This window comes from Diceros bicornis, chromosome 12, assembly GCF_020826845.1.
Source record: "Diceros bicornis minor isolate mBicDic1 chromosome 12, mDicBic1.mat.cur, whole genome shotgun sequence".
NCBI lineage: Eukaryota > Metazoa > Chordata > Mammalia > Perissodactyla > Rhinocerotidae > Diceros > Diceros bicornis.
In genome coordinates, this window is record NC_080751.1 from 25783420 (window position 1) to 25809628 (window position 26209).

A 26209-nucleotide genomic window follows, 5' to 3' on the forward strand; every position below is an offset into this window, starting at 1 on the left:
TCCAGGACACAAGGGTCCATTTGAAGATGGTCATATCCAATAACTCCATTTCTACTAATCCTAAGAGAATAAATGAAACAGGACACAGAGATGTATACATCAGAGTGTTTATTGTGGTGTTGCTTAAGAGGGGAAACTCGGAGACAACTTAAAAGTTCATCAGCTGGGTCCAGTTTAATGAAATTATTGTGAATCTATACAAGGAAATGCTATACTAAGGACAATAAAAGTGATATGTACCTATATATGTTAATATTAAAAAATACTTGTTAATACTTGTCTCATTTAAACATTTATTCCCATTTTAATAAAAAAGATTTACATGCCTATTAAAGAATGAAAGGACATATATTAAGATGTTGATAGCATTTATAATTGGGTTTGGGATAATGGTGAATATTTAGTTTCTTCATATTTTTCTGTAGTTTTTACAATAAGTAATATTACTTCTATAAACAGAAAAGAGGTTGCAATAATAGGAAATAATTGCAAAATATTGCAAGTAGGTAAAAAAAATTGCACAAACATAAGGAGAGATTTGGCTATCAGCAAGACGTGAAAAAGAGCTAAATATTTTAATTAAGTATAGTTTAGAGTCGCCATATATTATGTGGCTACATTAATTGAAGTATATTGTCCAGAACAAAAGAGATCATAATTTTATGCTACTCTGTGCTGTCAGGCTAAATTTCTAGATACCATATTTAATGAAAACATTTCTATTCTCTAGACAAGGCTTAATTTCTCAATCAGGATCATGTACAGACCTGAAACTGTATTACATGAGGAAGAGGTAAAAGAGCTCTGGATGTTCTGGGCCAAAGAAAAGTCAGTCACAATGGAAACCAGACTTCCTGCTTTCAAATATAGGAATGGGATTAAACCTAACTATACTGTTTCTCATAGGGTCAGACAAGGATCACTTGCATCAGAATTACCTGGCATTCTAGTTAAAATAGTTGATTTCTGGTCCTAACTCAGGCTCACAGAATCAGAATCTCTGGCAACTAGGCAAGGAATATGATTTTTTTTTCCTTTAAAAAACAAGGTACTCCAAGCTATTCTTATGAGAACAAAAGTTTAAGAATTACTGCAAATAATTTGAGAGTAACTCAACAGATAGCAGAAATTGAGGCAATTTTTTCTCTCTCAAATAATACATCACACTTAATTCTGTGCTTATTATGAGTCAAACACTGTTCTACACACTTCATCTGTATTAACTCATTTAATCCTTACAACTCTGAGGTAGAGACTATCATTACCCTCATTTTATAGTTAAAGAAACTCAGGCATGGGGGCCAGCCCAGTGGCGTAGTAGTTAAGTTCACGTGCTCCATTTCAGTGGCCTGGGGTTTGCAGGTTTGGATCCCGGGTGCAGACCTATGCGCTGCTTACCAAGCCATGCTGTGGCAGATGTCTCACATAAAATAGAGGAGGATGGGCACAGATGTTAGCTCAGGGCCAATCTTCCTCAGCAAAAAGAGAAGGATTGGCAACAGATGTTAGCTCAGGGCTAATCTTTCTCACCAAAAAAAACTAAATAAAGAAAGAAAGAAACTGAGAAATGGAGAGATTAAGTAACTTGATCAAGGTCACACAGTGGTAGTTACACAAAAAATTCTTTAGATGGAATGAACCTCCTCTGGTCTGTAACTTTAGGAATACAAGTTAAGGATGAAACCCTGTGAATGTCTGGAGAATCTTTATGCCTCAATTAGGCAGCAATGCAGATATTTCAGAGCAGTGGTTTTCAGACTAGGGTACACATACTGGGTTATGTGAACACTTTCCAAAGGACCACAAACATGGAAAGCTTTAAGGGCATCAATTTCTAAATCTTCAACTTCCATGTTTCCAAATTCATTACTATAAGGCATTGCCCCAATGTGTAAAAACCTAGGGATGGGTGGGGAACAAAGGGACAATTAAATGATTGGTTTTGGAAAAGTCTCCTTTAGGATTAAATCACTACATACTTTTACAGGATCTTTTTTCCCTGTTATACATTTTTTTTTTGTTAAAAAGTCAAACACTGGCCTATAAGCAGATAATATGTAGGTTGGGCCAGTCAGTGACTTACCTCTTTCATTCCCAACTCTCAAAGAATGAATAGCTCTTCAGAGTGACGCTTGTAAGCAAAGGAAGCCTCAAACACTAAAAATGGCTCCTCCCCACCCCGTATTTAAAGGTAAGCAAGTTTTTCTTCAGCTATTCTACTACTTATTTCTAAGACATGCCATTGGCTGGAAGGAAAAGCACAGTGAATAGCAGAAGCAGTATATTTGTTGGTGATGCTGATTCTTTATAATTTTGGGGGGATTATCACCTATAATAAATAAAAGCAAGGTTAAATATTTTACAGAATTTCTCTCAGGTAAGGTATACATAAATCAATAAGGTAATTACAACTTATTTGTCAAATCATATAACATCTTTATTCAAATTATAGTCAATTCTCATCTTATTTCATCTTATTAAATGCTTTATTTTCTACTTCCATTAACAAAAAATAAAATTATATGTTAGTTACCGGACCAATTAGATTTTAGCAATATATTCTTTTCTGTTTCACTAAATATACAGGAACAGTTTGATCATGAACTCTGACAAAATTAATGTATTTATTTCTGATTTTTACATACATTCTTAATAGTCTCCAAAACCCAACACCAGAATTTGATAGATGCAAACATATGCATTTGCTGAAGGCATACCATATCATTTTTCTCATTTTATAAACTTATAATGGAACAGTATTTTATTGCATAGTTTATGAAAAAATTTACATGTCATTTGACTTTACTACTTTAATAATCTACCTTGTAAGATGTATTCTAAAGTGTATTTCACAGTGGTTTTGTTAATATTCCTCAAGGTTCAAAATTTATAAAATATACATTGATATATTAATTTGAATTGAAGAATGAAGTCAGATGTTATTGGTTTGATTTGGCTGACTCGGTTGACAGTGAGGACTGCCTTTGCTAATTATGTTAACATAGCCAATATTTCCTATAAATTGAATGAATTGACCTGCAACCTCAAGTTTTGACAACAGCCAAAGTTGACTTTAAGTGAAATCCTAACCCATATTTTACTTTTATATTTAATGATTTATCAAATTGTTGTATTTATGTTGTTTTGATTGACTGTGTATTCAAAATAATTTAATGTCAGAAATGTTAACACTTAAAATCTCATGGTTAATACTCATTTCTTGAGTATAAGAACTGTATCATGCTAATGTAGAAGGTTCTTGTTTTTGTCTTGTAGAATGTTATATGCTCAGGCAGTATTACATTAGGGTAAAATTATGCTGGGGAAGTAGAAGAGTTTGTTCCCGTACCTTTGTAAATGGATGATTGTGAGTATCAAGTTGCTAAAGCTTCTAGATTTCATTGGATATATGTAAAAGGGATGAAACAGCTTGATTTAAAATGTCAATATGTGTCAGAAATTATATCTTTTGCAACTCTTTACAGTTGTGATGAAAAATGTTAGATGCCAAATTAAAAATGTGCAAGAGATACATACTTTTTCAAAATTACTTCGTGGTATGCAGGCAAAAGGGTTAGGAGACTCCAAATCTTACTGATATTTAACATTTCTTTCAACACTCAGAGTTCTATGAATATGGTGCTAAGAGGCCACTCAGAAACCCTATAAATTGTGAGGGAGAACATGCACTTAAAGGCTTACTTATACCAAGCTGTCCTCACTTAGAAAAAACCAACCCCCCAATCCAGTTTTTTTCACACATATCCACCTATCCACTCTCATGCCAAGATAAAATCTTTGCAACTCTTTTTACAATCCTTTGAAAACTATTATTTTTAAAATATGCACCCACTACAAGACTGCTTACAAAAATAATTTTGTGGCAGAGAAGTGACAACATTTTTACATCTTTAACCTGTTTTACAAAGGTATGGGGATAGGTTGTAGAAAAGCACGAAGTTACAGACAAGGAAGAAAGAGAGCAAAGAGGAAGGCTAGAGATGTCCAAATTTACGGACTTCACATGAAGTTTATTGGTTCCCTCCTTCTATATTTTAGTGGGAACTAAGGTAGTGAGGGACTTACTCATTCTTGTCTTTGTTTACCATTTATGAGGTGTTACTGTGCAAAACCTGGGACGCTGTTGGACCTAAAAAGGGCAGACTCAGTGTCTCTGCTAGCCTTTCTATGAATTAGAAAAACACTCTTTTCTCAACACACTTTATTTCCACATGTTGGCAAATTGTCCTAATATCCTAGTTGTTAAAAGATGCTTTGTTGCTAGCCTGTTATGGTAAACATATTAACCTATGATGTCTAAGATGTACTGTAGATGGCATTCTCTTAAGTTGTTCACTGCACAGGAACAACTGTACATAAAATGCTCTGGGAAGCCGGGCATCACTAAGAAGCTCATGAATATCAAAAACCAAGCTCTACCATACCTTCCTCTCCCCCTGGAATCACTATCACACTGCTCTGGTTAATTGGTTCATCTACTCTCCAAAACTTCTATTTCAAATCTTCTATTGTCCTCCCAATCTCACAGAATCCTACCTTCTCCTTGACTCCAGATGACCCCTCTTATTTCAGGAAAAAACACAAAAGTCATCTGATGGAAACTCCCTCAACTCCTGATCATCAAATGTACACACATGGGTACCCATCCTTTCCTTCTTCCCTGTTACCAAAGGTCAATCCTTCCACCTGTAAAATGGATTCCATCCCCTCTCACCTTTTTAGAAAACACACCTTTTTAGACAACCACTTTGACTTTTCTGTCATAGTATCATCACCCTCTGGCTCTGGGACAAGTTACTTAATCTCTCTGTGCCTTATTATTCTCTTTTGGAAAACAAGGACAACAATAGAACATACCACACAAGGTGGTTGTGAGAATTAAATGAGTGCTCAGAACAGTGTCTGTTGCACAGTATGTATAATAAAAGTTACCTATTATTATTTTCATGTTTCTACTAGCATTTACATGTATTAGTCTTCTTCCTCATCTAGTTACCCCACTTTCTCTTTAGAGTCCAAAGTCTTAAAATAGTTTTCTATTTTAATAGTTTCTACTATAAATGGTCTTCAGTCTACTGTAAAGAGGCTTCAGTGTCCATAATTCCTTCTCCCATGACGTCCATGCACTAAATATAATGAATATTTTGTAGATCTCATTTTAGTTGACTTCTCAGCATTCAACAATAGTCATTTCTTTCTTTCTTTCTTTTTTTTTTTTGAGGAAGATCAGCCTTGAGCTAACATCTGATGTCAATCCTCCTCGTTTTGCTGAGGAAGATTGGCCCTGGGCTAACATCTGTGCCCATCTTCCTCTACCTTATATGGGACACCGCCACAGCATGGCTTGACAAGCAGTGTGTTGGATGCGCCCGGGATCCGAACCTGCGAACCCCGGGCCGCTGAAGTGGAGCACACACATTTAACCGCTGCACCACTGGGCAGGCCCCTCAACAATTGTCATTTTCATCCTTTTTTGAGTTCTTTTCCCTTGGCTTAAATGGTACCAAAATCCCCCCTCCCCATCATATTCTTTAAACTCATTGGGCATCTTCTCTTCCTCTACCCAAATTTTAGATGTTAAGAGTTCCTCCAGGCTGTCTTTGGTCCTCTCTCTTCACTGAATTCCCTCTCCCTGTATAATCTCATGGATTCATTTACCACTGCAGCAGACACTGTAAATAAACTCACTTAATACCCACTGCCAGCTAGCTTTTCCTTCTTCTACCATAGAGACTATAAAGTGAAATACTGGATTTCCAAACTTTCCTTGAGGCTTAAGGGTGGCCATGTGATAGAGTTTTGGGCAATGAGACCAAAAGTAATGTTAGCTGTAGGGGTTTCTGGAAAGTTTTTGCTTTTCTGATAAGAGAGGACAGTTGAGGGAACTGGTTCTTTCCTCTTTCTTCATGCCTGGAACTTGTAATGCTGAACGTGCAGTGGTTATCTTTCCCCCATAAAGCAAAGAGCTAGCATACTAAGGATTGTTTTCATATTTACATTTCCAGTCCAGAACTTTCTTCTGAGCTTTAGATTCAAACAACTGCCTGCTCAACAACACCTTTGGGTTATCTTACAGACACCTCAAGCTGAGCACTTCTAAAATAGTACTTGTCATTACTGACCCCATCTCCCTCTGGTCCTCCTTTAAGTGACTCCTATCTTGGTGAATGGCACCACCATTTACTCAGCTGTGCAAATCACAATTCTGGAGATAGCCCTGATACCATCTTCTCCTCTCTTCATACCCATCAATCAAGACTTATTCTTTTCACTTCTAAAATATTCTTAGAATGGGCTCTCTTTTCTCCATTTCTTTCCTATTATCCTAGTCAAGCTATCATAATCTTTCTGGATTAATATTAATAACCTCAGTTGTCCCTACCTCCAATCCATTCTTTACAGATTAGTCAGAATATTTTAAAATACGAATCTGATTGTGTTGCTTCCACACTTAAAAGCTTCCCACTGCTTTTGGGATCTAGGCCAAAATCTTTGCAAGATTTGAGTGCTCTGCAGTCTGGCACAGGCCTTCTCCTCCAACCATGTTCTGCTCCTACTGGCTTTATTTCTATTCCTAGAAATAGCCAAACAATTTTGTGTCTCAGAAGTTTTGCATATGCTTTTCCCTAGATCTGCATGAAACTTATATTAGTTTTCTAATGCTGCTGTAACAAATTACTACAAATTTAGTGGCCTAAAACTAAATTTGTTTTAACAAACAAACATTATTTTATAGTTCTGTAAGTCGGTAGTCCAACATAGGTCTCACTGGGCTAAATCAAGGTACCAGCAAGACTGTATTCCTTTCTAGAGGCTGAAGGGGAGAATCTGCTTACCTGTCCTTTCCAGCTTCCGGAGGCCACCCACTTTTCCTGGCTATGGCCCCCTTCCTCCATCTTCAAAGCTAGGAATGTTGCATCTCTCTAACTACTCTTGTGCAGTCACAGCTTCCTCTGAGCCAAGCTGGGAAAGGTTCTTTAATTTTAAAGCCTCATGTAATTAACTGAGCCCACATGAATCATCTAAAATAATCTCCCCATCTTAAGGTCCTTATCTGCAAAGTCCCTTTTGCCATGTAAGGTACCATATTCACAGATTCTGGGGATTAGGACATGGACACCTCCGGGGGCAGGCGACATTATTCTGTTCACCACACTACTTTTTTTTTTTTTGGGTGAGGGATTGGCCCTGAGCCAACATCTATTGCCAATCTTCTTCTTTTTGCTTGAGGAAGACTGTCCCTGAGCTAACATCTGTGCCCATCTTCCTCTATTTTGTATGTGGGATGCCGCCACAGCATGGCTTGATGAGTGGCATGTAGGTCTGTGCCCAGTATCCGAACCCACCAACCCTGGGCCGCTGAAGCGGAGCATGTAAACTTAACGACTACGTCACAGGGCCAGCCCCTTACCCCACTATTTTTAATGACTGCATTGGGCTACAAAAACTCCAATAGTGGCTTTTGGGTTTTATTTTTGTTAGATAACCAAATATCTTTTATAGCAACAAGTAGGCAGTTGCTAACACTAATTCAGCTGCTCAACAACGCCACCAAGGTACCTGGGCCTTTTCTCTTTCTACTCTGCCATCTTCAATGCCTTGGCTTTCGCTTCTTGCCTATAGGCTTATTGTTTCAGGATGGCTGTTGCTTCTCCAGATATTACATCTGTATTCAAGGCAGACAGAAGTGGGAAGGGCAGTGTACCAGATACTGTCAGTGCTCTGCCCATATCCTCTAGTTCTTATCTCTTCAGTGCAGTGGCCAGACTTTCAACTGCTAGCACCCACATTTCTATGCCTGAGGGTTTTCTCTGGCTGCCTGAGCAGAGAAGCCTGCTTTGTTGCCTACAACCCCGCCCCCAGCAACACTCAATGACCAAAGGGAGTGGATGTAAATACCCAGCTTCCTTGTCCTTTGGGTAAGATGATTTTAAGGCAGATGTTTTACATTGGTTTGTAGAGTTTCCCAGTGGTATCAGGCTCCAGTTACCCTCAGGAGTAAAGGGCTTGATAATGAATCCTTTATTGGATACCTACTCCCCCATTTCATATCTCATTTCTCCACTATCCTACCACTGTTTCTTGGGACGACATCAAATTAAACTATTTCTGTTCGTATCCGTCTCAGGACCTGCTTTGGAGAGAATCCAAACCAAGACAGGCCATCATCACCTCTCTTCCTTCTTCCTGTCTTTAAAGCAGACAGTTGGTGCTGTAGTGTAAAGTTGGTGCTGTAGTGGCTATCTTACAACTAGGAGGCGACAAGCCAGTATGTGGAGGGTGGAGTGGAAAGAAACAAAGAACTTGGGTCCATATCCTTGAGCCACTGTACCAGCCTCGGACTGTCTACTGTCAAACTGCCTGTTTGTTACAAGAAAAAAATAAGCCCTATTTGTTTAAGCCATTCTTTTTTTTTTTAAGATTTTATTTATTTATTTATTTTCCCCCCAAAGCCCCAGTAGATAGTTGTATGTCATAGCTGCACACCCTTCCAGTTGCTGCATGTGGGACGCGGCCTCAGCATGGCCGGAGAAGCAGTGCCTCGGTGCGCCCCCAGGATCTGAACCCGGGCCGCCAGCAGCGGAGCGCGCGCACTTAACCGCTAAGCCACAAGGCCGGCCCTGTTTAAGCCATTCTTAATCGAAAATTTTTTTACTTGCAGTCCAATGAGTCCCTGATAGAAATAAACATAGAAATAAAGAAATTATAACTATAGCAAGAGCTATGAAGGAAATAAACAGTGTGTTGTGATAGAACATTATACGGGAGACGAGTTTTTTGGGATGATGTTTAAGTTGAAACCTCGAGGACAAGAGGTTAGCCATTTTGAAATTAGACAGCATGTCCCAGGAAGAAACAACATTCACCAAGACCCAGAGTAGCAAAAGTTTTTAAAAAGGAAAAGAGCAGAAAGCAGACCAGCGTGGCTGGAATGTAACAAGAGTGACGTTAAAAACTACACAGAAGGGCTGGCCCGGTGGCATAGCGGTTAAGTTCTCATGCTCTGCTTCGGTGGCCCTGGGGTTGCAGGTTCAGATCCTGGCTCAGACCTACACACTGCTCATCAAGCCATGCTGTGGTGAGGTCCCATATACAAAGTAGAGGAAGATTGGCACAGATGTTAGTTCAGGGACAATCTTCCTCAAGCAAAAAGAGGAAGACTGGCAAAGATGTTAGTTCTGGGCCAATCTTCCTCACAAAAAAAAACAAAAACAAAAAAACCTGGATTGGGGAAGGCCCAAATAAAGTTTATTCTAAATACAATATGAAATATTGAAGGGATTTAAGCAAGGAAGTGATATAATTCAATTTATTTAAAAAAATAATCACTCTAGGAATTTAAGAATCAAACAGCAATTTGCTGAGCTTATGTATAAAGCATTGGGCTGCATGCTATGGATAGAATAAAACAGCATACCTGCCTTCTAATAATGGCCCTAAGTTCCACAAAACAGTGATGAGCGTGGGTGTGAGGAAGAGTAAATTCTGCAGTAATTCTGGCCTTTGACAGGAGCACCAGGCTTTAACTCCAAACTCCAGAGACAAAAACCTTATGTTCAATATCTGCAACCAGAATGCTAAGGGCAAATAATTTCCATGGCAATATTAATTTTCCAAAGTTGCTTCCAAAGTGGGGCTGGTTTTCACGCAAGCACTTAGGAATATACTAAAAATATACTACCAACTTGAGACTTAGAAATTTCAAAGTACATTGTGTAATTTTACTCAAAGCATAATTCTACCACTAGATGGTGACATGTACACAAAATATTGAAAACAGTCATCCTTATCAATCCTCTAGCTATCCAAGGTGTATGGTGATTGCTGATTACCAGCTTGAAAATTCAGATTTACAGGAAGAATTTAGGGGATATTTTACCAGAGATTCTGCTTCATTATTCTTTCAGAATGCACACCTTTCAAACACATTAAAAGGTCTCTATTGATACACATACCAAGTCAGCACAGAAGAGTGTAGATCCTAGAGTTAGGAGGCAGGAAATGTTTTTATTGGCTTCCATGCCTGCATCTGTTAACAAGCAGCTGAAATAGACAAAGGGTTGGTACACTACAGCCCATAGCCCACGGCCAGTTACATGTTTTTGTATGGTCTGTGGGCTAAGAATGGTTTTTACATTTTTCAATGGTTGAGAAAAATCAAAAGAAAAATAGTATTTTGTGACACATGAAAATATGAATATCAAATTGCAGTGTTCATAAATAAGTTTTATTGGAACACAGCCACACTTACTCCATTATATATTGTCTATGGCTGCTTTCACACTAACAGAGTTGAGTAGTTGTGATAAGAGACTTGGATTGCCCACAAAGCCTAAAATATTTAGTATCTGAACCTTTACAGAAAAAGTTTGTTGAGCCCCGAAGCGATGATTGAAGCGCAAAGATCACTTCTGACAATAATTCTCTAGATTCTCAAAGCATTTTAAACCAAGCATCATTTCACATAATTTTTAGAGGATAAAAAAAAAACTAGGAGGCAAGTAATTGTTTAAAAAAAATTTCTTTAAAGATCAGAGTGTGTCTTCAATACATCCTGGTACTTCACATCTATGGTAGTGGTTGTCCTCATTTTCAAGAACTGTTATGGGTCCTCTATGGTTTTAAAAGCATTGTTGACAGATATTTACAAATTGTCAAAAGAATATCTGTATCAGTCAGGAGAGTGTTTGACTATAAGTAATGGAAATCTAAGAGTGGCTTAAGGAAAAAGGAATTTATTTTTCTCACATAAACAGTCTGGGGGCAGACGGCTGCTCAAGGATGCCTCAGGGACCCATACTTTATTATTCTGTATTACTAACTTTATGGTTGGCTTTTATCCTGCTTGTGGTTTCACTGTTAAAAAAAAATCACAAAATAGACGCTGTATTGTGTATCAAGACCATATTTCAGGCAGAAAGAAAAAAGCGTTAAGTGGCATGTCTGCTGAATTTGTCTTTTATTAGGAATGGGCAAGTCTTTCCAAAAGACCCACTCTGCAGATCTCTGCTTACATTTTGTTTGCAAGAACTCAAACATAGGGCCCTCCTCCAGAGAAACTATCCCATGATTGGTTTTATTTTATTTATTTTTTAAATTTTACTTATTTTTTTCCCCAAAGCCCCAGTAGATGGTTGTATGTCATAGCTGCACATCCTTCCAGTCGCTGTACATGGGACGCGGCCTCAGCGCGCGCGCCCAGGCTCCAAACCCGGGCCAGCCAGCGGCGGAGGGCGCCCACTTAACCGCGAAGCCACGGGGCCGGCCCGCCATGATTGGTTTTAAAGCAATCATAAATATTTCTTGGGGCTTTCCTTCCTGAGAGGAAGGTCTCTCAGCTGCCACCTGAAAAAAGACAAACTTGGATTTGGCAAGGAAGAAGAGGGGCGGGCGGGAGCGGATGTTGGATGGACAATGTCTGCTACAGGATCCAGTCAAGTCTGCAGAAACCCAAGTTTTATAGCGCAGAAGGGAAGATGATGGCACAATAGCTCTACAGCTCCCGAGGATCACCTGTTAATAAGAGGCAACTTAGAACACGTTGGGCACAAACTTTTTACAGCATCAACTTCAAACAGCAGAAAGGCAAAGAACACTGAGAAGGTGGTCCTGGCGTGGAAAGATGGTGTGACATAACCTCGACAAAACCTCTAAAAGGATTACCACAGGGCCTTAATAGCTGCTCTGATTACAGTTCTAAGAATACTATGTACACTACCTTCCGGACTTTTCAGTCACATCTCTATATAAACATACTGGGTATAGAAATCAGTGAGGAAGGTATTAGGTGTAGACGGGAGGAAAATTTTCCTACGCTCACTAGTTAACACACCACCAAACTTTAGCTGAGTGTTCCCTTTCCTTCACCTGTTCTTCACTTCCCGCTCCCCATCTTAATATCCTTGTTGTTTGCTCTTCGCTGAGAAGCACAGTATGCTATTTCAGGTGAAGAGTTGTAGATGGGCCATTCGCGAAGGGCCCTCTTGCGTAAAAAGAAGGAGATGCCATGTGAACACCCTTCACTCCGCCATTTCTAGCCACATCACGGTGTCTTACTGCTCGAGGACGGATGAGCCTTACAGAGTCGAGAGTAGCGATAAACACGGACGCAGGCTACGCCGGCCCCCGGGCTGTTCCATCCTCACAAAGCCCCGCGGGGAGGGGGCCGTGTGCCTCAACCTGGGCTGCGGCATCGCCCCGGCCCGGCCCCCCATCGCCCTCCAGCCTTCCCCACCCCCAAAGCCTGAGCGCGGAGGAGGGGCACATGGGAGCTACCAGCACCAATTCCCCTTCGTGGGCCCGGAGGAAAAACGGCGCAGCGCAGGGGCGGGGGACAGGGCGGCGCTCGCGACCCGGCGCTCGCTGGGCCTCAGAGCCCGCGGAGTAGGCCGCGGTGGGCAACGTCGCGCAACCGCGACCCGCTCGGTGCCTCCGCCATCTTCCCCTACTCACCCGGACTCCCCCCGCGGCCGCGCTGGCTTCGTGTTTCCCTTCCGGCCGCTGACAGAGATCCGGGCTGGGCGGGGTGGGCGAGCGCGTGGAGGGGGTGGACCGAGGGCGGGGAGGCCGGACGGAAGAGGAAAGGGAGGGCGGCGAGCCGGCCGCGGCGGGGTGTGGGGCGTGCGGCGTGTGTGCGGAGGGAGAGGTGGGAGGGCGGGAGGCGAAGAGAGGGCGGGAGGCGGAGGAATGAGAGCGCGAGGCGCTTCTCGTCAGGTCCTTCGCCCGAGCGGAAAGAGCCGAGCGCAGCCCGAACGCTCTATTAAAATGGCGGCGGCGTCGGCGGTGGCCGCGGCGTCTGGTCGGTGAAGTGACTCTGCTGCTTCTCTCCCCACCCGCCCCCTCCCTCCCTCTCCCCTCCCCCCGTCCTTCCCCCCCTTCCCCGCCGCCGGCGCCTCCGCGCCCCTCCGGCCTGCGCACCTCCCCTCGCCCCCCTCCTCTCCCCCGCCCGCTCCGGGGACCGCCGGCCCCCTCCCCCATCCTCCTGCTCCCCGCCCCGTCCCCGCCGCCGCCCGCCCTCGTCGCCTCCCCGCCCCGCCGGCCGGCCGGCCCCCTCCTCCGCCTCTCTCCCCTCCCCCCCGCCGGTCGGGATCAGTCAGTGCGATCCGAAGCGGGGGAGGGGGGGGGCGGCGGCCGAACGATGTGCGAGAACTGCGCAGACCTGGTGGAGGTGTTAAATGAAAGTAAGTAGCCGCGGCGTCGGGGTGCGCGATTTGGGGTCCCCGGGCTGCCGCGGCCTGGGGGAGGCGACGGCCGAGCCGGGCGGCGTGCGGGCCTAGCGCCCCGGGAAGGTGCGCGGTTGCGCGGCCGGCTCGGCGCCTCGGGCCCAGCCCGGCCCGGTTACCTGGGCGCCCGAGATGGGGCCGCCGCGGAGCTCCGGCCAGGCCGGGCCTGAGCGGTCTCAGCTCTCGGAAAGTTTCCTCATTACAGGTGTCAATTAATGAAGGCACTAATGAGCCTCCTTCACCCTGCCGGGAAGGTGAGGGGAGGTGGGGTCCGAGGACGAGGCTTTCCTCCGCAGCCGAACCCTTCGACGCTCCGTCCGCCCTCTTTGATTTTCAGCGTGCGGCGGAGGCCTCTCTTACCTGCTAATTTTCATTAAACTCCCTGGGAGGAGGTTGGTGCTTTTCCCCTCCCTTGGGGGCGTGTGGTGTATTAAATCCTTCTGCCAGCCTTTAAATAGCTGAAAATGAACTGTGATAGTGATGATTGGAACCTTCATTCCTATTTTTTAAAAAATTAGCTAATGATATTCCTTTTTAGTGTACCATTCGTCGTTTTAATGGTAAATTCTGTTATATTGAGGAGAGCACTGTACTACAGATACCATCCCCAGGATAGTCATGGCCCATCTCCTGGAATGAAAGGCCTTATTTCTTATACTTTCGCTTATTAAAGAGCGTACATTGATCTTTTCTAGCTAGATTGTTTTAATTTATTTTATTCCCGACCCTTGTAAGATGGTATTTTAGCTTAAAGAAACAAGATATATTGCAAGTTTACTTCTGGGCCCAAAGGCCTGGTTGGACGAGGTGAATTAGATAAAAGATTAATTTACAAAAACTTGATTGATGAGAAAATGCTCATTTTTGAACAGCTTATGTGGGTTTTGGATTTGTGTTCTGTGTGTGAGACTTCGAAAGACTTCTACCTGTTTTCTAGTATGATTTCTTTAAAACAATTGATTTATAAAATGTGTCATCTTGTTTGTGTTTGAATTTAATTAATTATTTATGTGTTTGAATTTCACTTTACTGACCAAAGGCAGCAATAAAAGTGGAAGGATTCTAGTTTACTTTCAACTGTGCATTTACTTCCTGACAGGTGGAAGTAGGCTTTTGCACATATTCAAACTGTACTTTCCAATATTTGTCATTTTAAATTTTCCTAGAATTTTAAGGTTATTTGTATTTATTTTGAGATACTTCTATTTTTGGTGCAGGTGGTTTATGATATGATGATAAACATAAGTCGTTAGTACTTATTTCAGTAAATCGTATTTTAATTTCAGATGTAAGTTAAGTCATTATGGCATTATTATTCTCAAATTGGAAAATGAATAGCTTTGCTACCTAGTATATATTAGGGAAAACTGCTTTTAGTAATGTGGTGTTTTAAAAAGTATTTTAAATTTAATTAGGAAAATTAATTTTAAACACAGTATCTAAAGAAACTAAAGTTTGCTAATCTTTATTAACTTTTGAAAAGAGACATAATGAAAGGTTCTATTGAAGATTTTTTGGGAAACCCCTAGAAATTTGTTTAGAAGCACTCAGAAGTGCAGTGGATTTATGGAGAGTTAGAAACGTGGAGAATTGAAGTAGAATTGAGCTTTTCTTACCTTAAAGTAAATATAGTTAGTTGAACCAGGTTCACAAAATCTGGCCATGCAGACCCTCTAAGAAACCTGTTTTAATGAACAAATAAGAAGGATTTTCTGTTTGTGTATAAGCCAATGGTCTCTAAAAATACTTAAGACAGTCTCTTAATATTTCTTTTAAGACTCAGTTTAAAAATCTCACAATGATGCTTTCTTTTTAAAAAAAAAAAAAAATACTGCAGCAATTTTATTTGTAGATTATACCAAGCTATTACAAGTTACCTTTTTTTCCTGTAGTTTTGAAATTGTTTTCATTTTTCCTTTGTGTAGTTCCTGTATCCCAAGCATAAGACTCTTAAGTTCCCTGAGAGAGGGGGTATTCCTATATCTCATTACAGTAACATTTATCCATGACTGGGTAGGAGCATGATGGTTGGAACTTGATAAAACTTGTTGAATTGAAGTAGGTTATATGTCTTTCTTGTAATCTTGCTCACAATAATTATCTAAGTCTGTCCTTTTTTCTACCATAGGTTGTGCAAAGATGAACAATAATCCATTCAGAGTTAAAGTCTCAAAATAATGTGTTCAGAGTTCATCTCTCAATGTAACTCCCCATAACAGTTTACTCAAGAGAAGTAAATTATGTGTATTTTTGAGTGTTGTGTTTCAAGTTGATGTTGAAAAAGATAGGCTTTTGGTATTTTTAAAAAATAATTCTATTTCTTGTCAAATTTACAAACCATGATCAAACTTAAAGTATGCCTGAACACATGAGTAAATGTATAATTTAAAAATTTTGTGTTTTAAATGAAAGGGTAGACATGATGTGGATAGTATCGCTTTATATCTGATATGCAAAGAGTTTTTGATAAGGGTAAAGACTTTATATGAAATATTTATTTTAAAATTTGCCAGAATGTAATGTAGTTAAGATAAAAATTGGTAACAAAAGATTGTAAATAGCTTCCATTTGTCATCAGTTTTTGATGAGAGTATTAGTATTACTAGTTACACCTCTAGTCCTGCTGAGAATCTGAAGCTGTAAACTTGCACCATGGAAACCTATACAGGTATACAGACACAATTTTGCCTGCAGGTTAAGGGCTCGTTGCAGCCTGTCTGTGGAACCAGGCTAAGGATGCCATAATAAGGACCCCCTCATCCCTTTTTTGTTTTTGTTTTTGTTTTTTTTGATGAGGAAGATCAGCTCTGAGCTAACATCCATGCCAATCCTCCTCTTTTTTGCTGAGGAAGACTGGCCCTGGGCTAACATCCCTGCCCATCTTCCTCTACTTTATATGGGACGCCAACACAGCATGGCTTGAGAAGCAGTGCATCGGTGCACGCCCGGGATCTGAACCCCGGGCTGCCAGCAGCGGAGCGCGTGCACTTAACCGCTACACCACCGGGCCGGCCCCTCATCCCTTTTTAAATATGGTTTTGACAGATATCTTAAAACTTGAAATTATATTTCAAGATAGCTTTTGGCTTTAGTGTTAGAATAAAAAAGTCTCAACAATGCTAACATATTTGAGTTTCCATTTTCTTTTCAATGCTTTGTTTTTAGTAAGGAAGATATTTTAAAAGCTTGAAGTGTATTGAGTGAATTTTGCTACTGTCAGTTTGTGGGGTTGCATTCAGTTTAGGAAATAATTTTACGTTTATATTCCTATGCTTGTTCTGTTGAGTTTGTGAATTTGCTGCTTTTATAGCTACTTTTTTTTTTTTTACAATTTTATTTATTTATTTTTCCCCCCAAAGCCCCAGTAGATAGTTGTATGTCATAGCTGCACATCCTTCTAGCTGCTGTATGTGGGACGCAGCCTCAGCATGGCCAGAGAAGCGGTGCGTCGGTGCGCACCCGGGATCTGAACCCGGGCCGCCAGCAGCAGAGCGCGAGGAAGCCACGGGGCCGGCCCTATAGCTAGTTTTGTGAACCAGTTTACTAAGTCCAAAGCATTTCTGGATGTTGATGAGAAGTTGGAGACCTGAAGTTATGCTTTGGGCCAAGGCCATAGCTAGCTCACTAGTAAGTTGAGGTCATTATTTGCCTTAGTAAGGTAAATTTCTCTGAGAGCAGAGTGAAAATGCTTTAAATGTACATCAATCTTTTAAACCATTTGTATGTTGTGGATTTTATTCTGAGTGTGTTTAGTGAATTACAGTTTACCACATGTTTAAAATGGACAATTTATTTGTCCCACGTAACTGTCCTTTGAGATAATCAGGAGCAAGTATTGGTATCTCAATTTTAAAGGTGAAGAACTTGAACCTCAGAAAGGCTAAGTGGTTTGCTAAAGTTCACCTGACACTTGCTTAGTTAGTAGTCATATCTAAGTAGAATTCAAGATACTCTATCAGTATTTGCAAAATAATTCTGTTTGCATTTTATTTTTAAAGCAGAATATTTTATTGAGCAGCTTGTGCTGGGTACTTTATCAATTCTTTGAGGTAGGTACTCTATCACCCTTTTCAGATAAGAGAACCAAGGCTTAGAGTTTACATAACTTGCTTAGAGTCACATGACTATATTCAATGGAGCCGGGATTTGAACAGGACTTAATCCCAGGTTAGGCTAAAAGCCCATGCTCTTATGAGTTATGCTATGCTGTATAAACTTTATGATGATCTATTCAAATGAAAGACATTATTATGAGTATACTGTTTGATTGGAAAAATATATAAAAATATAATAATTTTTTATTTTCATAAATTCAGACATAAGTCCAGGGTAATTGTAGTAGGAATTTAAAAGTGGTGGTAAATAGGGGCCGGCCCAGTGGTGTAGTGGGTAAGTTTAATTTTTATTTATTTATTTATTTTTTCCTCCAAAGCCCCAGTAGATAGTTGTATGTCATAGCTGCACATCCTTCTAGTTGCTGTATGTGGGATGCGGCCTCAGCATGGCCGGAGGAGCAGTGTGTCTGTGAGCGTCCGGATCCGAACCCGGGCCGCCAGCAGCAGAGCGCACACACTTAACCGCCAAGCCACGGGCCAGCCCGTGTAGTGGGTAAGTTTGTGCTCTGCTCTTCAGTGGCCCAGCGTTCTCGGGTTTGGATCCCAGGCACAGATCTACACACTGCTTGTCAAGCCATGCTGTGGCGGCGTCCCACATGCAAAATAGAGGAAGATTGGCACCAATCTTAGCTCAGGGGCAATCTTGCTCAAGCAAAAAGAGGAAGATTGGCAACAGATGTTAGCTCAGGGACAATCTTGCTCACCAAAAAAAAAAAAAAGTGGTAAGTGTAGCTGAATGGGAATCTGTCTTAATGTTGTTTGTCAGCAATGAGCCCTTTAATAAACTACACATTTCTAGGATTTTTCAGATATTAGTATATAGGCACTAAATAATTAAATCATTAGTAACAACATCTTTCGGTAAACATTTAATTCTAAAATTTGGTTGTTAAAATTGGAAATTTGATTTTACTGCAATACAAAGTCCCAAATTATGGATTTTTATTTGGTAAATTAATCTTGCTAAGTATATATCCTCTTAAACCAATTAGTATTTGAAATACTGTTTTTCGAACATAATAGTATTCACAATTTCAATTCAAATATCTTTATAAAGTAACTTATAAATCATAAAGCACTATAAATGTGTAGTAAATTATTAATATGCAGGCTATCTACATCGTCAATGATAGCTGTTGATAACTAGCTTTAACACAGTATTCATAAAACGTGTTAATGTTTCTTGTATGTTTAATAATAGTATCCATATGTCTACTTTACAAGTATTTCTTATGTGTAGATTGTGTATTAATAAGAATTTTTATGTTTTCAGAAAGAGAAAGTCAGAAACTTAATGACTTGACCAAGGTGTGACAGACCAGGGCCAAATGGGCTGGTCTGCCTTTCTCTTTTTTACTTACTCTAATTTTTTTCTAATTATAAAGGTTACATATTCTCATTGTAGATGTATTGCAAACTATTCAAGTGTAAATCACCTGTAATCTTACCATCCAGTGATGATTCCTGTTGATGCTTTGAAATATTTTTCCATCTTATTTTTTTGGTACACATATACGTTTTTAAAATTGAGAATGAGATATATGTAGTTTAATATCTAGCTTGTTTCACTTAACATTATGTTTGATCATTTCTCTTTTTAACTTTTTTGAAAACGTTATTTTTTGTCTGTATAATATTCCATTTTGTGTACAATTTAATATTTCCCTATTGTATGTTTGTGTTCATTTCTCCCATATTATAAATAATGCTGCATTCTTGTATATATAAATCTTTTAATTACATCACTGGTTGCTTAAGATAGATTCCCAGAAGTGATTACTGTGTCAAAAATATAAACATTTTTGCTTATATTGTCCAGTTGTTTTCCAGAAAGGATATACAGATTTCCATTCTTTCAACAGTGTCTGAGCAACTTGGGCACTCTCATTTGTGTTGAATATTATCCTTAAAAAAATGTTATTTTTGCAAAAAATGTAATTACCAGTTACTAGTAAGTTGAAGCACTCATTTTTATTGGCTGTTTGCATCTGTTGTTTAATGCATTGCTTGTGTTCTTTTCCCTTTTGTCAGATTTTAATGTTTTATATTATTAACTTATAAGAGCTGTTCTATTAAGTATATCAGCCCTTGGTCAAATTCACCCTGTACATTTTTTCCTGCTTTTTTGTTTGCTTTTTCATTTTGGTATTTTTAATTATACATTTTTAAAAAATGTTTTATATTGTTCAGCTTCTCCAGAGTCACCTGTGTAAAACACAGTATATGATTATCATATTACCTCCTTTAAACTGTCATAGCTCTTCATTGCCCACAAATAAAGTCTTAACTTCTTAGCCTGGCATGTATGTCATAGCAGTTTGGCTCAAACTTGTCTTTCTAGCCTTATTTCTCACTTTTTTTGTGAAGCTTCTTAAATCTTTTCCAACCTCTCTCAAAATGACTTTTACCTTTAAATTGAGAATACCTACTTGTTACAGCCCCTCTTCTTTTATTTTTTAGTTAACGTTAGCCTCTTCTGCTGGATGGTGAATTCCTTAAAGTCAGGAGCCATGTTTTATTTCTTCTTTTCCTAGGCCTAATATAGTGCATTGTAGAGAGTAGGTGCTTAGTAAACATTTTAATTAATGAAAAGTTGTCGTAGAAGAGGAGTGTGATTGCCTAGGTAAATCAGTGTTCTTGGACCTGTAGTCAGTGGTGATTTAGATTTGAGAATTTCTGGATGAAGTATGCTGTAGTTGCAGATTATATCATATATACTGCTTTTTATTACCTTATAAACCAGTAGGTATATGCTTATAAAAAATGTCCACCCTAACCAACTATGTTCTAAATTAATAGGCAATGCAAAAAGGCAAAAATTCATTCTTTTTCTTCGTAAGTGGTGAGATTTGGGTCTGTGGGATGAAATTTGGCTAAATTACCTTTTTTGTGTGTGTGTGAGGAAGTTAGCCTGAGCTAACATCTGTTGCCAATCCTCCTCTTTTTGCTGAGGAAGGTTGGCCCCCGGCTAACATCGGTGCCCATCTTCCTCTACTTTCTTTGGGACGCAGCCACAGCATGGCTTGACAAGCGGTGCGTCGGTGCGTGCCCAGGATCCGAACCTGCAAACCCTGGGCTGCCACAGTGGAGCGTGTGCACTTAACTGCTATGCCACTCGGCCGGATCCTAAATTACTTTTATTTAGGACTTTATATACTGGGAAAATAATTGGACTTTTTGCCTTTTAATGTGATTAATACCTGTTAATGTTACTTTTCTCTCAAATTTCATAGAAATTAAAAAGTCTCCAAATGTAGGTTACTCAGTTAATTGAGAATTGACATAGTATAACCCTGGCCTCCTCTTGCACTTTCCTTACTGTGGTGGAAGACGAGTTTCTCTTCCTGCCCAGGCCATGACCTCTTTTAAAGAACTTATCTTGCTTACATTGCCTGGAAGACCCTATTCCCTAGCCATAGCTGATTGAATTCCAGATAGACTCTTGACCTGATGCGTTGTTGGGGCTGCTGGTGATCATTCAGATTTTTCCTGTCAGAATGTTGGAACTAAAGTAGCCGTGAGCAGCTGAGCTAGAGTAAGTGCTTTGACAGGCTGACGTGAGGGAGCAGAAGCATTGAGCAGGTGGACGACGCTGTTTGCAGAAGAGAATTGGGACAGATTTGTGGAAGTGGTTGACATTGAAGCTCCATAAAGAGATAGAAGATAATACCCTGGTGGCTTTCCAATACTGAAGCTAGAGTTCCTTTTGAGCTATCTCCCCTGTATGTACCATTTGAGTTAATGTGCAACTAAAAGAGTTTTGATTCCAGTGTTGCCCCTTGATGAGCAGGCCTATATTGGATATTCGTTGTAATCCTTAGATGTGAGTGCTCCATTATAATCTGGTTTAGGTTCTTGGAACATGTTGGACAAGTGTCATCTGTGGTGTTTTGGTGGCAAGAGAAAACTTAAAAACCCCTGTCATTGATAACTTCTCTCTCTACCTGGGTGTTTAGTCTTTTTCAAAAGAATGGAAGTAGCTTTGTTGTTTGTCATTCTAAAAAGGATACCTGGCTTTTTTAGAAAAAAATCAAATAGTACAGACAATAATAAGAAAGTTAGGAGAATCTGAAACTCTGCATGCCAGAGAAATCATTGTTCGTGTTTTGGTAAACATCTCTCAAGTCATTCTTTTCTCTTTCCTCAGATACACTATTTTATGTAAATAAACTAATTGCATGTTACCCTATATCATTTTTATTAATAAGATATAGGCACTGTTCTATGTTAATATGCACTTACATTATAATTTTTAATGGCTTCAGTGTAGTATTCCGTTATTTGGTGATACTGTAACTTAACCAGTCCTCTATTGATGGGCATTTGGGGTGTTATATGTCTTGGTGTAATTGTCTAATTATCACCTTGAATCTAGTCTGTGAAGTCAGATTGCTGAGTAGCTCATACAGCATATCTGGAAGGCAATATGATAAAACTTAAAAAAATAAATTTATCCTTGTAACATCAGAACATCAGTATATAGACTTCATGGTCTTAAAGTGTTTATTTTGACTTCCAGGTCTGTGGGGCTGTTTTAGCAATGTACATTAGCAATTTAGCAATGTATTGGTTGTAAACCACCCTAAGACAAAATAGGAAGGAACTTTTTATTCTGGGTAACTTTGTTGCAAGACTTATGAACCGTATTCTGATTATTGAGAAGGTCTCAGAAACCAATGATGAATGTAGAAGTGTAAGAGCAGTAGTAAGAGCACTACTAGCTCAGAATAAATTGAGACTTAAGAAAATGCTTAAGACAATAGGGCTGTTGAAGTTGTGTTCCAAGTCAGACGATAAATAGGGAGACAGTGGACCCACTGCTTGGTAGAGTGGTATAATAGAGCATAGTGGTCATTGGAATGTTGTTTTATTCTAATAATACTTTGTTTCTGTTTTCCCCTCCAAGAGGAGTCTCCAAATCAGCAGGATAAATCATATATTAAGAGGAAATCTAACCTTCAGATTGGTGAGGAATAATGAGAGCTTTGTTAGTGATATTAAGAGTTAAAGTCTCCAAGTCTGGGCAGATTCCACTCAGTGAAGGTTGTGTGATTGTGAAGCTTTCACTGTTAAGTTTCCAGAAGAGCAGAAATTGGCAAGTATTGTCTTAGGTTATTTTTTCCCCCTCATTTTGGGAACTGCAAGAGAAACTTGTCACTGTTAAATAACTAATCACTTAGTAAAGTGTGAAAGGATAGTAAAAAAATTGGCATGGCACTATTAAGTAACTTATATTAAACCAATCTCAGTTTTTTCTTTGATCTAGAAACCAGTATAGTAAAACATGGAAATGCCACTATAGATATGACATTTTGATTACATCAAGGCGCTTGACAGAATCTGATGCTATGCTTGTGGAAAAGGTGAGATGTATTTTTTTGTCAACCTAGAGGGATTTGACTGGTGGCAAGCCACAGATTCTTGTCCTTAATTCTTTTCTCTTCAAGATTTTCAGTAATGATCCCTAGTTTATAAACTGTTCCTTGGAATGGAATTGGTCCTATTTCGAGGGAGTGAGGGGGACTTTGAAACCTCTTCCCTTGTATCAAAATGAAAAGCTCATTTTGATCTGTTTTATAAATTGGAGTTCTATGTAAGATTTCTTTTGGGGAGAAAAAGGTGTGGCTGCTTTATAAATAAGTAAGCATTGTGCCCAGATTACAGGAGATAGTAGTGCAGTGCTTGTACAATTGAAATATACAACACAATGATGATAATCTACTTCTGAAGCTATTTGAACACTGTGTAATTTCACATATCTTCACTGAACCTCACAACAGTCATGAGAAACAGAATGATTTGGCCAAGGTTACACAGCTAATAAGTAGCAGAGCTAGGACTAGAGTTTAGTTTTTCTTATTTCTATTCAGTGTACTTTTCACTGACCATGCTGTCTTTTTTTTAAAGAGAAGTTTGCCTGTGGGAGTTGGGAAACTCATTAAAAACTGTTAAAGGGACTATGGAGACATTAATTCTGGCTGAAGTGGACCAGGCAAGGTTTTGAGGAAGATGGAAGTTTGAACTGGGCCTTTAAATGGTTGGAATAGTTGCTGCGAATGAGGGGAGTGGAGCGGCTTATGGCTTACCACGATTTGTGAGGCTCTGCATGACGTAGCCACTGCTAACCTCATCCCCTTGCTTGCTTAGCCTTCCTTCGGTGATATTCTTTGCTGCCACTGAGCCTTTATGTATTCTTGGAACTTATTACCTCCCTTTGCCTTCAAGTCTTGACTTAAATGTTATTTTTTCAGAAAGGCCTTTCTTGAACGTCCAATCTAAAGTAGTTCTGGTTCTTATCCCTCATAGCACTTACCACAGTTTAGAATCATGTATTTATTTTTATTTACTTGTTCAATGACTTTTTATTTTACAGGACTGTAAGTTCTATGATTGCAACTATCTGTTATATTAACTAAGTTTCACAGTGTCTGCACATACTAGGATTGTTACTTATTTGTTAAAATATCTGAAAAATCTTAAGATCACTGTAGGTGGGTAGTGGAAGAGAGACAAGAGTAGGCTGGATTTGGTGGTTTTTCCTGTTTTCTCAGTTTTCTTGGATATTTCATATACTGTCAATCCTTGCTTTTGTGATGTCCTGCTCACCACCCGCCTTCGTAAAAAGGTGCTTCATTGATTTAAAAAACAAAACACATTTTGTCAAGATTTTTTTTTTTCTTTTAAAAAAAATTCCTGAATGTCCCTTGATACTAATACCCAGGGGTTAAAAAGCTAAGATTGGGACGCCGGCCTGGTGGTGTTGCGGTGAAGTTTCTGTGCTCTGCTTTGGTGGCCCAGGGTTTGCAGGTTCGGTTCCTGGGCGCAGACCTACGCACCGGTTATCAAGCCATGCTATGGCAGGCGTCCCACATATAAAGTAGAGGAAGATGGGCATGGATGTTAGCCCCAGGGCCAGTCTTCCTCAGAAAAAAAAAGAGGAGGACTGGCAACAAATGTTAGCTCAGGGCTAATCTTCCTCACACACGTACACAAAAAAAGAAACAAAAGCTAAGATTGGGAATTACTTTTTGAACCAGTTAGGACCCTGTTGCAAGGACCAGAAAGTAAAAACAGACTGTTTGGCAGAAACAAAAAGGATTTTTTAAAGCTATAGCTAAACAGTCCAGGTGTGTATTTTTGGGTGTGGTCTACTCTTAATCTATGGATTCATAACATTATCAAGACTTCATTTCTTTATAGCTTGCTCTGCTGTGCTTCCTTGGTTTTTGACCTCAGTTTGGCCCTTCTCATGGTAGCGGAAATGGCTACTGCACCATCTTTATATCACACTGTTTGGAAATCACATGTTTATACTGTACAGAGCAAAAGAGAGAGAATCTCTTCTGAAACCTACTGTTTGAGAACAAGGAAGCTTCTTTTCCTAAAACCTCAATAGCAAATGGCACTTCATATATTCATTGGCCTTATTCCTGATACAGAGTTCAAAGAGGATGGATTTTGATTGGCTTAAACTAATTGTGACCCATTTCCTGAAGCTGATCCCACCTAAACCTCATAGATAAAAAAGTAGATGTTTCCCAAAAAGAAATTTGGCGTGTTGTGACCATGAAGAAGGTGAAATTATTTCTGGGCAGCAAGCACACAGTCTACTGTACTATAATGAAAACCTTTTTTTTTTTTTTTCCGGTGGTTTTATAACTTGATTTGACAACGGTTAGTTCTCATCCACATTGACTATCTGTAGGTTTTTAATAAAAAGTGGTGATGGTACATAGGTAACAGAGTATAGAGTTTGTTTGGTGAATCTTCATCCTCATTGTGTTTTCTAAACAACTGCACGTGAATACAGTATGTGACATTCCTTATTCCTTTAGCCCAGACAACTTTGTTGAGCCTGGTGTCAATGCACATATCCAGAGTTCCCATCTCCTTCATGGCAAATTTCTGGATCTCTTTGAGTGTCTGAGGGACACGCTTCTTGAACCCCACTGCATGGATGCACTTATGAATGTTGATGGTGTATTCTCTGGTCACTACCTTGTTGATGGCAGAATGACCCTTTTCTTCTCCCTACCTTTCTCTGTGGGAGCCATTCCCTAGGCTTAGGTTGGAAAGTTGAAAACCATTTCTTAACATTATATTTACTTTTTTTTTTTTTTTTTGTGAGGAAGATCAGCCCTGAGCTAACATCCGTGCTAATCCTCCTCTTTTTTTGCTGAGGAAGACCAGCTCTGAACTAACATCTATTGCCAATCCTGCTCCTTTTTTTTTTTTTTTCCCCAAAGCCCCAGTAGATAGTTGTATGTCATAGTTGCACATCCTTCTAGTTGCTGTACGTGGGACGCGACCTCAGCATGACAGGAGAAGCGATGCGTCGGTGCGCACCCAGAATACGAACCCGGGCGGCCAGTAGCGTAGCACGCGCACTTAACCGCTAAGCCACGGGGCCGGCCCACATTATATTTACTGAATTGATTATTTTGTATGTGTCTTACCTTAAATCTTTATGTTTAAATACTGTTTTCCAATATATAACAAATATATTGAATGTTTTAACATGCGTAAAACATTGTGCTGGACACTGGTTGATGTAGAAATATATTGAGATGTATCTTCCCTTAGGGAAGGTTAGAGTCCAATACAGTTGAGGCTGTAGGATGGGAGTTGAGAGAGTGATCTCTGGAATCTGACAGACCTCAGTTCAAATCCCGTTCCTGTCATTTATTAGATCTCTGGCTTTAGTGCCTTCTTCCTTATTTGGAAATGAGGATATAGGGATTTTTGTGAGGATTAAATAAGATAATTCGTATCAACACCTAACACAGTGCCAGCGTAAGAAATACATAAAAAACAACAGTTTGAGAAGAAAAATGGTAAATTCCATTAAAA

The 26209-nt window shown here is 39.8% G+C and overlaps 2 protein-coding genes and 1 pseudogene across 6 annotated transcripts in view; 1 reads left to right on the forward strand and 2 right to left on the reverse strand.

The window, feature by feature from the left end:
* Positions 1 to 1706: 1706 nt before the first annotated feature.
* Positions 1707 to 12999, reverse strand: LOC131412285 (uncharacterized). Its single transcript, XM_058551906.1, has 4 exons — positions 12940 to 12999; positions 12475 to 12846; positions 11195 to 11535; positions 1707 to 1899 (listed from the first exon to the last, which is right to left on the reverse strand). Exons 1-4 carry the CDS (start codon positions 12997 to 12999, stop codon positions 1707 to 1709), a joined length of 966 nt encoding a protein of 321 aa, XP_058407889.1.
* USP34 (ubiquitin specific peptidase 34) overlaps positions 12720 to 26209 on the forward strand; it is a 244102-nt gene continuing 230612 nt past the window's right edge. For 3 of the 5 annotated variants that reach the window (XM_058551144.1, XM_058551142.1, XM_058551140.1), the window contains exon 1: positions 12723 to 13202. In XM_058551144.1, the coding sequence (XP_058407127.1) occupies positions 13160 to 13202 (43 nt within the window). In that variant the 5' untranslated portion in view covers positions 12723 to 13159. Of the gene's footprint in view, positions 13203 to 26209 lie in introns of all 5 variants that reach the window. The other 2 variants (XM_058551143.1, XM_058551141.1) reach the window with 2 other exon arrangements.
* LOC131411935 (large ribosomal subunit protein eL31-like) lies at positions 25035 to 25413 on the reverse strand (annotated as a pseudogene).

What these genes read in the sequence shown, in the direction of transcription:
- LOC131412285 (XM_058551906.1), bottom strand. Translation starts at nt 12,999, where the DNA reads ATGGGGGAGGGGGCCGGCGGTCCCCGGAGCGGGCGGGGGAGAGGAGGG. An exon ending in CGGCCGCGGGGGGAGTCCGG is followed by an intron (nt 11,536 to 12,474) that starts GTGAGTAGGGGA and finishes TCTTATTAACAG; the next exon opens with GTGATCCTCGGGAGCTGTAG. An exon ending in GCGCTGAGGCCGCGTCCCAT is followed by an intron (nt 1,900 to 11,194) that starts GTACAGCGACTG and finishes ACCCATCCCTAG; the next exon opens with GTTTTTACACATTGGGGCAA.